The sequence below is a fragment of the Xiphias gladius genome, chromosome 12 (assembly GCF_016859285.1).
Source record: "Xiphias gladius isolate SHS-SW01 ecotype Sanya breed wild chromosome 12, ASM1685928v1, whole genome shotgun sequence".
Lineage (NCBI taxonomy): Eukaryota > Metazoa > Chordata > Actinopteri > Istiophoriformes > Xiphiidae > Xiphias > Xiphias gladius.
Genome location: NC_053411.1, coordinates 325,025 through 339,000, shown reverse-complemented (window position 1 = coordinate 339,000; position 13,976 = coordinate 325,025). Strand labels below are relative to the sequence as shown.

At 36.6% G+C, this 13,976-nt stretch overlaps 1 protein-coding gene across 1 annotated transcript in view; it reads left to right on the top strand.

Annotated features, from left to right (window-relative positions):
- The first annotated feature begins 5,075 nt into the window (after positions 1 to 5,075).
- cd99l2 (CD99 molecule-like 2) overlaps positions 5,076 to 13,976 on the top strand; it is a 47,628-nt gene continuing 38,727 nt past the window's right edge. The window contains exon 1 of the mRNA XM_040141248.1: positions 5,076 to 5,260. Within this exon, the coding sequence (XP_039997182.1) occupies positions 5,200 to 5,260 (61 nt within the window). The 5' untranslated portion in view covers positions 5,076 to 5,199. The remainder of the gene's footprint in view (positions 5,261 to 13,976) is intronic.

The window sequence follows — 13,976 nt, the reverse complement described above, 5'->3', positions numbered from 1 at the left end:
CCAACTAGGCTGTTCAAGGAGGCCTTTAATTAAAACTTCCATATTAGATCTGATAAATTTATCTTTATTATCAGTATACCACAGGCTTTTAAGGTTACAGTAATTGAACCTATTTAAAAACCCTACTCTTGATCCAGATTATTTAGCCAACCATAGACCTATATCCAGCCTCGCTTTTATTTCTAAAATCCCTGAAAAAGCTGTTGAAAACCCATTATATGATTATTTGCATAGGAATGGTATGTTTGAAGATTTTCAGTCTGGATTTATAGTATATCATAGAAACAGCACTGGTGAAAGTTACTAATGATCTTCTCATGGCCTCAGACAATGGACATATTTCTATACCTGTCCTGCTAGAACTTAGAGCTGCATTTGACACCATCGATAACAAGGTTTTATTACAGAGACTGGAACATGTTGTTGGGATCAAAGAAACTGCACTAGGCTGGTTTAAGTCATATTTATTAGATAGATTCCAGTTTGTTCACATTGACAATGACTCTTCCATGGAGTCATGGAGTTCTGCAGGGTTTCAGAACCGATACTTTTCACAATATATACACATCCTTTAGGCAATATTATCGGGCCACATAAATTTCCATCACTATGCAGATGACACCCAGCTGTATTAATTTATGAAGCCAAATGAAACTACTCATGTAGTCAAACTTCAGGCATGTCTTAAAGATGTAAAGGCCAGGATGACCTTTAATTTTTTACTTGTACATTCCGACAAAACTGAGGTTATTGTACTTGGCCCTAAACACCTCAGAAAAATATTATCACTTATCACTGATCACTAGTTACTTTGGATGGCATAACCTTGGCCTGCAGTTCTACTGTAAGGAACCTTGGAGTCATTTTTGACAAGGACATGTCCTTTGCCTCAGAAATAAAACAAGTCTATAGAACAAGCCTTCTTCATCCTGTGCAAAATTGTGAAAATTAGAAACATCCACTCCCAAAAGGATGTTAATAAAACTAGTCCATGCATTTGTTACCTCTGGAATGGACTACCATAATTCCTTATTATCAGGTATAAAGTATTACTATTATTAGGATCATTATTACAACCAGTCTTGTAGTGCTTGAATACAACAGTATATTCAGGTTTTCCTGGTCTCTCTTGCTTTTGACCTCTCCTCCTTTCTCCTCTCGCCCCTATTTCTCTCCTCTCAACGCAACTGGTCGCACCCTGAGAAACCTTGTAGGTTTCTTCCTGCTAAAAGGGCTTTTTTCCTCGCCACTGTCACCAAGTGCTTGCTCATGGTGGAAACTGTGGGGTTTCTCTCCAAAATATTGTAAGTACCATGAGATAATGTATGTTATGATTTGGCACTATATAAATAAAACTGAATTGAACTGAAAACCTCTCAGTGAAATCCCCTCCATGAACTCAGCAGGGTATGAAACATCTGAGGTCAGCACTGAGGACAATATACTGTATATCCCTGCTAAACTCACCCATCATGTCCTTGACATGTTGTTCACACTCTTACCTTGAACTGAAAATATTAGACAAACATTAGAGATTTGAAAGATTTGGAAATGCTCCAAGAGCCATGCAGACTCTTACCTGTTGTTCACAACTCTGACCAATGACCAAACCAAAACATTTGTTGACATGATTTAGGGTACTATATTCTTGATTATGCAGCCTATTTGTTGAAAAGGTGGATAATGAGACCTTTCACTGAAAATAGAGCAACTTGTGTACTAGTACAAGATGAGCAGATCAAGGGGAGTGGTTAAATTCATTTAATTTAATTTTTTTTATGTACCACCAAATCATAACAGAGATAATCTCAGGGCACACAGTTAAGGGAAGCTTAATTTACAATGCCGATTGACTGATCCTCCGTTTTTTGTACCTCTAACTGTACTGCCTGTTAGACATTTGAAGAAAAGTCTTAACATTGTCTGAAACCCGCTTTCAAATTTTGTGAAACCTTCATTCTATTTGTGAAAATGCAAAAAAAGTCTTTAGCCTCTCTGGGATAATCTAGTCCAGATTTGACCAGTCTAAGTGTAGCGGCTTTTGATCTGGACCTGGTCCGACATGGCCTATACGTGAAAAAAAACAGTGAAATCTCTTTTTTTTTGCATTTTCACAAATAGAATGAAGGTTTCACAAATTCGAAAGTGGGTTTCAGACAGCATTAAGGCTTTACCTAAAATGTCTGACATGCTTTCACAAGGTGCAAAAAATGGAGGGTCGGTTGCTCCACATTGTAAGTTATATTTTCCCTAAGCTTCTCCTTAACTGCTGAATTGGAAGCTATGATTTTAAGAGTGACATACCACGCAATGTGTCCAGGCAATCATACCACTTACTGGTACGCTGCTCTTAAAAATGCCAGTGTATAACAGTGCTGCGGAAAGTGGTAGTGTACTAGAACATTGACCAAAGTTGAAGGCTGCTGGCCCCACCCCAAAAGTTCCTCAACCTTCAGAAAGTACTACCCTCCTAAGCAGGGACATTTGGCGGTAAAACTCCAGTACTTAACTTTACTGGTTCTTCTGGTGGAAACGCAGGTAGGGGAACTGAGTTCCTCATAAGGTTCCTGTTCCCTGGGGAAAGTTCCAGCGGTGAAACGCACTTATGGACTCAAAGAAACAGGCTCTCTCAAGACTGAAGTTTTTGAGCATGTTTAATGATGAGACAGTAATTTACATACTCACCTCTGACTGGAGAATTGCTTTCTCATATTGCCACTGGCACATGACAAAGTAATTAATTTACACGAGTAATGTGCTTCCATGCTTCCATGACATTTTTTCTACTTCAAGTCCTGGTAGCTATTTAACAGGTCAGTGGTAAAGTTCTATTTTGCATTTGAGATGAGTAAAGAACAATGTGCTTCAATTTACCAACAGAATCTAAAAAACATGATTGTGTGCCTCCAGGTCGTGACTCCTACACATCAGAGGGTAATTGTTTAAAGTTGAACCTTTTTTCTGTAATAATAACATGTAACAATATCCCCTGACTTTAGGGGAGGTGATCTTTATTTCAGGCTAGAACAGGGTACCTCCACTATAAAATGCTACAGGAAACCCTGTTCTAGCCTCCCTAATACTGTATGGGCAGTGTTTGCAATTGCAAAGACTGTCATTTACATGTGACAAAACAGAAAGAAAAAAATGCTTTATAGCTCAGCGGCAAACCTTAGCTGGCCCACTTCTAAACTTGGATTTTCAGACAAAACTTTATTTCTTGACCTAAAGCCAGAAATTTCCCACTTTTCCCACTACACAAGTAATTATCAAAATCTAACCAATGCTATTCTATATCTATGCACAAGATATCAAAACTTATGCAGAATTCACGGTTACCAGGTGACTCACATTAAAGAATAGCTTTGCAGTCTTTCAAGTCTGTCTTAAAACAATTTTCAGATACCCATATGAACAGTGAAACAGGTTTTGCTTGCTATAATCATTCCTGATGTTGATACTGCCCATCAAAACAACCCTTGTTAATGCACTTTCAATGTAAGTGATGGGACAAAATCTGCATTCCTCATTCTTTGCAAAAATGTATTTAGTTTATCTGAAGCTAATAAGAAGCTTCAGAAATCTGAGTTAGACGAGACAAGTGGATATCTTCCAAAGCTACAGTTGTAACTTTAGTCTAAAATTTACTTAAACTGCAGTATAAAATTTCCTCTTTGTGGTTCCCTGGACAGTTTCTCACTGTTGAGCTGCAATGGAAAGATAATAACTCAAAGATAGAATTTTGTACTATAAAGACTGTAACTCTGGAAGGTAATCACTTGATTTATATAACTCAGACTGCTAAAGCTCAATATGAGCTTCAGATAAACTTTTGAATACATTTTTGTATGAAAGACTGTAGATCTGTAGATCTTGTTCCCCATTACTTATACTGAAAGTGCTTTAGGAAGGGATCTTTATAGCAGCTATGAATTGGAGGAATGATTACAGCAAGCAAAACCTGTTTCATGTGGGCACCTGACAATCTTTTTAGTGAGACTTGAAGAATTGTGAGTCTATCATGTAAAGCCCCTGTGATTAGAATATTTCTGTCTTTGGTGATTCCTGGTAGTACTATATAGAAAAACACCTTCACCAAACCTGTAAAGTCTTCCTCAATCTTCACTTTCTGGCTCTCAGGTAATTTTAGTTTTTAGATTTGAGACTTCTGAATTGATTTATCAGTTATATTGAAGACAGAAATAAGCCTTGATCATTCCACCTGTTTCCGCAGCTTAGTTTAGGGACAAAAATCATACCTACATAATAACACCACAGTAACACCACAATTACCCAAACAGCTTTAATTGATTTATCAGTTATATTGAAGACAGAAATAAGCCTTGATAATTCCGCCTGTTTCCGCAGCTTAGTTTAGGGACAAAAACCATGCCTACATAATAACACCACAGTAAAACCACAGTTACCCAGACAACTTTAATACACCTGCAAATCAGAAAGCTACACTGAACTACTACTACTAATACTACTAATACAAATATTACTACTATTACTAAATTGTCAATACTGATGCATCAATCTGTAAGCAGCTTTTTACTGTTTTAGTTGCTTGAGGTGGACCAAGTTTTAACTACTCAGTACAGTGGCCATTAAGAATGTACCAAATTGTTGATTTGGCCACTCCTAAAGCTTCTACTATCTGTCTTATAGTTGTTGTTTTTTTTTTTTTTTTTTTTGGTTATTTTCAGCCTAATGATGGCGTCCTTCATTTGCACACCTTTTTGGACCACAACGAATATTGAAAATTCCCATGGACAGCTGCCAAATACAAATTCAACACCTGAAATCAACTCCAGGCCTTTTATCTGCTTAATCTGTCATGAAATACGGAGGGAACAGGACACACCTGACCATGAAACTGATTTTCAGTAAATTGTCCAATTACTTTTGAGCCTCTATAAGTGAGGGACTAATGCGATATTTTCCTTAAATTTCAAACGTCATGTTTATTATGAGTCTTATTATTAAAAATTAAAAGTGCTATGTTTCCTCTTTATTTTGACAGGCGTGGCAGGAAGTTGCGCTGTGTGGGACTGTTACAGAGTGCCATAAGAAACGCCTTGAATGCGGCTTTCATTGTTACTGAACAGAACGACAGGCTTCAGGCGCACTTAAAGGAATCGGGGCTGTTCTATTATCAGTTTCTATTGGGTGCTTGTGTTTGTGGATACTGGAGTCATGGATAACAGCACTCTGTGGTGTCTGTGTCTGCTGCTGGCGCTGCTGCTGCCGCTGGAAGGTAAGGCTATGACCGGCACACATCAGCAAATCCTCATACTCTGCCTTTTCTGCCGCACTTTGATTCAGTGCCAAATAGCAATCCATCGGCCTGGAAGCAGACGTTAAAGAGACAGAGCAGAGATCCACTTATGACACATCCACTCAGAACAATTTTCTTTGCACCTAGCTATTACAGATCCACGTTTTATAAATTGTATTATTAGAGCTTGATTCAGTTATTGAGGCTCTATTTGCTCTAGGTCCAGATATCACTGATATCATAGATCCCGACGTTAACTAGCTGTAAGCGATTAAATAATGATATATTATTACATAAATGATTCTATAAATATATTAGTTCTGTATTAGTTACAGGAGGTCGAGTAATTTTAGATACGATAATTATTACAGATAAAAGTGATGTGCCACCACCCACAGTGACCTGTCAGCATTACAGCTGCACATGCCACACTAGAAATGATGTCACTCTCAGTGATGATGAATATGAAAAGTTAGTCACTTAAAAGATGATTGATTTAAAAGTTATGATATCAGTCTTTATTAACACCTGTCCATAGACCACTGTGATCTCCACCTTATGTTACCACCATCCAGACAAGGAGACCTTTTTAATGTATTTTATGCATATTTTAATTATTTCTTTAAAAAGTGCAAGATAACCTATTGATTGAACGTATGGTTTGAGTCAAATGCCAGTCATAAATAGAAAAAAAAATTCTTTCAATGATGGTTGGCTAGTAAATACAATGCTGTGATGCAAATTATGCAAATGCAGTGCAAATTATGTGAATTAATTTTGGCTTGCCAAGCCAGGAGGTTGGGTTTAGGCATTAGATTGAAAATCCAGGCTTATGCCTGGTTGTTTAACTATATATATTTTAAATCGTTTTATTAACGTTAATAATAGAGGTAGGTGGGATTAGTTAAAAATTTGGTGAGGGTAAGGTTTGGGTAATACTGTGGCCAAGACCCTCTCTGCTTGTAACTGCTGCGGACCCAAGACCTATCCAAACATTTTCTCCCCTGATACCATTTCTTATACCTAAACTTGGCTTAAACTGACTATATATCCCATACCAGGGCTCTCTTTTATCCAAACTAAAAAGATGTGTGGGACTCATTTTAATCTTTTTTATGTAAAGTAACATGAGGCCAAGGATGATCTGGAGCTAAGATTAAGTAAAGGCCCACCATGACTGACTAAATGTAACTGATAGCAGCAACACAAAATTTTATCATGACATTGATGAAGCTGTATTTATGATGGATTGGATTACGTCTGGCCAATCCCCGAGCCACCTAGCTAGCTCAGTATTGGCCTGCTGTTGTTCTGCAGCAGACTTTCAAGTGTTGGATGCAGTGGTGGAAAGTAACTAGTACGAAGTGCATTTACTTGTTATTCATTTGAATATTTCTATTTGATGCTACTTTAAACTTGTACTCCACTACATTTCAGAGGGAAGTTTAGTACTTTTTACTGCACTACATTTATCTGACATCTATAGTTAATAGTTATTTCGCAAATTATGATTATACACACAAACATACAGTTAAAGATTAAACTACCCAGCACTATATAAAATAGGTATAATTAGTTCCACCTCAACCAGTATAAAATTATATTATATGATATTTATAATTTTATATATATATATAATATTATAGCACTTTGAAAAGGGCCATTCTGCCCAGCGATTACTTTGACTTTTGATACTTATAGTAGATTTTGCTGATAATGCTGTAATATTACTTAAGTAAAATTTTGAATGCATTTTATTTGTAAAATCCACAACAAAATGAATCCATAGTCATTTTAGAGAGACTGCATACACCAATGTGTATAAGGGGTGTGTCTCACAGACATTAATGGAAGAAAAAACAACTGATGAAAGAATTTGCTCTGAACATTTCTACTTGTTTTGATAAAGATAATTGATTGATTGACTTAATAAAAACATCTTTTTCTTGTTCATCACAGTTCTGTTGGCTATTTATCCTTCGCAGTAGCTGGATGGGGTCGCTCTTCTAAGGCTGTATTCAGACCACAGCTAGTATAATTAGGAATTATATCTATGTAGAGATGCTGAAAGTAAGCTTGTGGAGGTCAGTGTGATGGATGTAACTGACAATGTAACAGGAGACCAAAGTTCTCATCCCAGGCCAACATTTAACATTTGCATTTTCATTAGCTTTAATCACATTCAGTAGTTGGGTATGCCTAACTGTACATTAAAATAGTGATTAATCTTCTATAACACTGTCAGACCCATGATGGACAGTTTTCTTTGAAAAAGGGTGAAAATTCATGTTGCAGAACCAGAGATATTGTCTTTTTTTATTCCACACATTCTTCTTCCTTGTGAAAAACTGGTGCCTACATTACCCACAATGCAAAAATCGATTGTTGGCATTTGGGTTGAAGATGCTGGGTCTGTCATGCTAGTAGCAGCTGATGTAGCCTAGAGCTTCTAGCCTAAAGCAGAGATAAGCAGCGGACTATAGAAGTCTGGTAAGACCACTTTTTTCTAAATCCACAAACTCAGATTTTTCTTAATTTTTAAAGTTTTAGTAATCAGACCCCACCAACACTGAGTAAAGTGACATCACTTTGAGGACATTTATAAGACTTCACATAGCTCCCTCTCAAGACACAATCAAGCCTGTCTCCTAGAAATTAGATATATATTATGGTAGATTTTAAATGCCTAAAAGAAAATAAATCAAACATGGACATAAAGTGAAATAAATATACACATTTACTCTGTCATAATCAAATAAAAAACATGTTAAATGACAATTATTTAATAACTACTTCAAAGGTTTGGGAGTAGTGATGTCAGTTTGCATTATGCTTGTGATTTACTTTGCTTCGTATTCGTGCTCTTTTATGTTGCTTTACTTCCAGAAATATGATCCTAGTAATATTACATAGCTGTCCCTGACTGTGTGGAATCTGAACTTAATATAATGTAAAATAGGTAAATTTGATGCTGATTCTGTTGTCCTCTATGATTCTAACTGTCTTATCCATACAGGGTGCATATGTGGATCTTTTAGCAACAGTAATCAAATTTAATTTAATTACCCTCTGTAATACACAGTGCAACAGTCATGTTTACAATGCTATAATAATGTGTAATAGGTCACCACTATAGACAGTGTATGTAGAGATTTTAACACATGTTATATATGTAGTCATCGTTACAGATAAAGCATATTGGCAAATGAAGCGTTACATTTCCATTTTTTGTGTCAGAAACACTGCTTTCAGAGTCAGTAAAGAGAAAGAGTTATAACCACAGAGATGTGCAGCACAGGATACCTATGTCTGATTAAACTGTAGAGCCTCTGGTAAAGAAAATATTATGACAGGGAGTGTATTACATATTGATATGGTCATGTTTTATTAATAAGGTCATGAATGCTACTGGAGTTAAAGTCATATAGTGTAGTATCATCTGGAATATGCTGTCACAAGTATTCATATTTACATATGTTTGTAATTGTCTTGAATTATTTTTTTTCACAGCTGCAACATGATAGAGTGGAAAGACCTGAAGAGAATTAATATTCAAAGTTATCTCCATTATAGTGAACCCTCAATTACATTGTCAACATTATAGCCAACCATCAGCTTAGTGCACATCTACACAAGTTACCATCATCGTACAAACTTTTGTCATTGCTGATGTTCACATATTTACACTGAGTTTTTTATTTATCTTCTTGAATCAATTCATTAACTTAGGGTGAGACTGACAGATACAAACACAGGATGTCAGAGTCACCACCTCTGCCATTAGCACAATGCGGATGTGGATTCCCTTTGTGGTCATGACATAGGCACTGGTTGGTCATGTGACAGGAAATCACTACTCCTAAGGTTTGGGAACTAACGTCTATCATGACACGAGCTGATGAAAGCCATAACAGACAGCTTTTCACATTTTAACATTTTCCTGTGGGCCAGCCAGCTGGTGGGATGCTGCTATTACATTGAGTTACATTTGTGACTGACTGTCTTAAGAGATGTACTGTGCTGCTGGTGGCTGTACAAAACAGACACTTGTTGGCACTTGATCTTCATAGCATAATTTTTGGTAAGTCTTGACAGCTAACCTAATAAGTGTTAGCTAAGAAGAGTTAATCTTACAGTAAAGACCTTGGTCTCATATTCTACTACAGGATGAACGTTGTGCATAGCATTACTAACATTACAACCGATGAAAGCAGAGAGTCTAGATGGCTACCTTTTAGCCAGTTGAATGAATAACTTACATGAAGAAAATGACACTTACAGTGGGTCTCTACAGTAATTTTCTATGTTGTGTTGTCAAGACAAAAGTGACAGTTACATTTACCCAAAATCTTTTCAGTATCTGTCTTCCTTTGTAATCTGATAGGTGGCTGTAAAAGTTTGTGGTATGCTTCTTCATGAAGTGGTCATACATTACCAGACAGCATGTTTCAGTGCAAATATGCAGAAATTTCTGTCCCATTATAATTCACATAGTTCAAAAGGTTTGGATCTTTAACAATGTGTTGTATTTTAAAGCTTGTTATATTATCCATTCAGTAAGATCTTCATCTTAAAAGTAACTAGTACCTAAAGCTGTCCAATAAATGTCAAAATTGTACTTAAGTACAGCACTTGAGTAAATGTACTCTACCACTGGATGTTTGTATTAATATGATTATAGCAGTAGCTTTAGGCAGGAGGGAGGAAAGAGAACATAGCACAATAAAGGTACCACATAAAGATGTAGAATAATAATGACACTAATAATAAAAATAATAAATATAATAATAGGGCTAATGATAATAATCAGACTAAATATAATAATAGTAATGATAATAATAATAATTGAAGCAATGGTTGTTTAGCAGGATCAGTCACAGATCCAGACTCTGCAGCTCCAGAGGCAGAAATAGCTCATTAAGATATGATGGTGCCTGACCATTAAGTTGTTGAGGAGGAAGATTTTTAATTTTATTCTGGACTGTATAGGGAGCCAATGCAGAGAAGGTAACATAGGAGAAATATGATCTCTTTTCCTAGTTCCTGTCAATATTCGCGCTGCAGCATTATGGATCAGCTGGAGATTTCGAGATTTGTTTGGACAGCCTAATAATAAGGAGTTGCAATAATCCAGCCTAGAAGTAAAAAAAGCATGGACTATTTTTTCTTTCTTTTCGAGACAGGATGTGCCTGATTTTTACAATGTTATGTAGGTGAAAAAAGACAGTCGTTGAAGTTTGCTTAAATGGGAGTTAAAGGACATATCCTGATCAAAGAGAACTCCAAGATTGGAATGGACATTTATGGAGTGTTTTCTAATAATATTAGCTAAAGGAAGCATATATAAGGTGAATAGAACTGGTCTAAGCACAGAACCTTGTGGAACTTAGTGACTAACTTTTGAGTATATGGAGGAGTTATCGTTAACGTGCACAAACCGAAATCGATCTGATAAAGAAGACGTAAACCAATTTAGAGCGGTTCCTTTAATGCCAGTTAAATGTTCCAGTTACACAACTGCTTAGCGAAAGCTTTCTCAAGGATCTTAGAGAAAAAGGGAAAGTTAGATGAACCCTGTTATGATTTAGGGCTATATAAATATAATTGAATAAAATTGAATTGAATAGATATGGGTCTATAGTTGCCAAAACATCTGGATCAAGAGTAAGCTTTTTAAGAAGAAGTTTAATTACAGCTATTTTAAAAGACATTGATATTCTCTAATAAAAAGGTGCTAACTTCTTTAAGCAGCCTAGTTGGGATGGGATCCAAGAATCAGGTTGATGGTTTAGATGTAGCCATGTTGAAGTTAGTTGGCAAAGGTCGATTGGAGAAAAACTGTCTAAGTATATATCAGATTTTACAGCTGTTTCTAAGGTTCCTATGTTTGAGGATAAATCGGTGCCAGTTGAGGGCAGGAGGTGATGAATTTTGTCTCTAATATCTAGAATTTTACCATTAAAGAAGCTCATGACGTCATCACTACTGAGAGCTATAGGAATACATGGTTCCATAGAGTTATGACTCTCTGTCAACCTGGCTACAGTGCTGAATAGAAATCTAGGGTTGTATTTATTTCCCTTTATTAAAGGTCAGTAATAGGCTGCTCTGGCATTACAGAGAGCCTTCCTTTATATAAGACTATCATGCCAGGCTAAGCAGGATTCTTCTAGTTTATTAAAAAGCCATATATTTTCATGTTTTCGCGTTGCTTGCTTTAATATGCAGGTTTGGGAGTTAAACGATGGAGCTAACCTCCTTTGTTTCATTATCTTCTTTTTTAGCGGAGCAATAGTGAGTGTCATTCTAATTGAGCCTGGAGCACTATCGACAAGATGATCAATTTTGGAGGGACTAAAGTTAGCATGGGAGAACTCTTTTATATTGTAACATGGCAGTGGATTAAGTGCTGACGGAATAACTTCCTTAAATTTAGCTACTGCACATCAGATAGAAAAATCTAGTAATGCCATTTTTGCCTAATGGTTTGTAGTCCTGTAATAGGAATTCATAATTTATTAAATAATGGTCCACTAAAAGAGGATTCTGTGGAAAGACTATTAAATATTCAATTTCGATGCCGTAAGTCAGAAATGTTAATTTTTGAGTTGATTAATTTAGGTGGTTGGGGGGCATACACAGTCTCTATGGGGTTTTGGGTGGGTGACGGCTGCTTGTCATGGCTTTGGTGAACTAATAAACCCAGTCCGATTTCTAGATGTAGAGCAGTTCCATCCAAAGTGGGATGTGTGCCGTCTCTCCTAATCAGTCCAGGTCTTCCCCAGAAAGTTCGCCCATTATCTACAGAGCCTCGATAGCCAGTGGTCGAAAGAGGACATGTGGCTATACATATCATTGCTGGTCAGATTTGGCAGGGGTCAAGAGAAAACTACGGAGTCCGACATTGTTTCTGCATATGTACACACCAACTCAACATCAATTTTTGTGTCCTCCGATATGCATAATCCAGTGTCGTTATGAATGTAATGAAGAAAATAGCACAATTAACTGGGTAGAGGCAGAGCAGCAAAACTTGCTACCAATCACACAAACGCCAGCAACCAGAAATGTCACAATACACTTAACTCAGCACGAAAGCACCGTTGACAGTGGACTCTTTACAGTACATGTCCTTTATCATTGCAAACTGCAATTATGTGTCAGTATTTTAAAGAAATGGACACCTAGAGAAGGACAAAAGTCTGAATACTGACAGAAAAATCTTAACCAGAGGGGTTAGTTCTTCTTTTTTCATTTTTACCCTGTCATTTCCATCCTGCCTGCACTGTGATTGCCTTTGCAGCACATTTTTAATTTTAATTTGATTCAATTATAATTATAAAAGTCAAGGCCAGTGGAAACTAACTTTGGGTGTGTCACTGGATTGTCACAGGGAGGGGAGCGGTGATAACACTGACCATTGGCATGGCTACAAATGCTTTGAGATACATTTTTGAAATAATTGGGAAAAAAATTAGCATAGCCCCTGACGGAATTAAGATTTCAGGCAATTAGAAATATCTTTGAAAAACAATGATTGCTCAATTTGCAATTGAGCAATCAATTCAACAATTTGCTCAAGTGCAAAATTAGCTCTTTAATGGGAAATTAGATTAGCATTGCCAGACATTATATAAAGACTGTGCTACCATCAACACCAACACCGTAGCCATCACACTGTTCATCCTCTTCTATGTTTGGTCCATATATTCTGGATGGGCAGACAGTACTGATAATTATCTGATTAAATGGCTGGTAGAGATCATGCAGCTCTTGCTTAATCCTCTGCAATGAGCTTCACAGTTTTCAGGTGCCCAAGGTTGCTGTCTGTTCTGTAGTGAATCATTAAGAGCAGCTAAGGGAGAAGAGGAGAAGTGTCCCTCGACACACCCAAACAAATGGACCCTGGCATTCAGACCGAGGATGAACTTGTTGGTCACCATCACTCACTTTTTCATCATCCAGATTTTGGACCCTGTTGACTGAAAGAACATGTTTTATTTAAAATTATTTTTCAAATATTCTTTTATGTAGACACGACTGGAGTAATTTGCACAAGTGGTTATCATATAATGTCTATTTCACTAAAGCTGTATACTTTGTATTGACATGCATAAAGGTGATTCTATGATTGATTCACTCTACAACATAATCCTGTCCATCTGTATACTCAGTATAATTTTACTTGAATATCACCAAATACACATCTTGCTTGTAATCTATAGACATCTTGATTCTTGTTTTGCTATAAGAATGTTTGATTATTGGAATTTTGGGTATCAGTAACTGTAAGTTTTATTCTGACAACACAACAAAGTGGGAAATTTCAGAAAATTAATTTAAGGTATACCTAACTTTGAGTTTTCTTTTGTTCCTGAATGTTATTGATTTAACTGGCTAAAATTTAGCCTTTTACACGTTCTGCTTATCATAATAACATTAATAACATTATGCACTGCAACATTCATCCATCCAATAGTCTCACACTCAGCCCCTCTGGCCTGAAAGGCTGAGAATAGCTATCTATTCTGGCTTTCTACCTTGCCGAAATCTTTTAGCATTAGCTTATCCTCCTCCATTAATAGGGTTAACAATTGTCCCATATTAGCTAGGACATCCCGTATGTTGGACTAAATTTGTTTGTACGATACGGGACCTCCCTTATCCTGCATATTGACTGCTACTCTACTCTGTG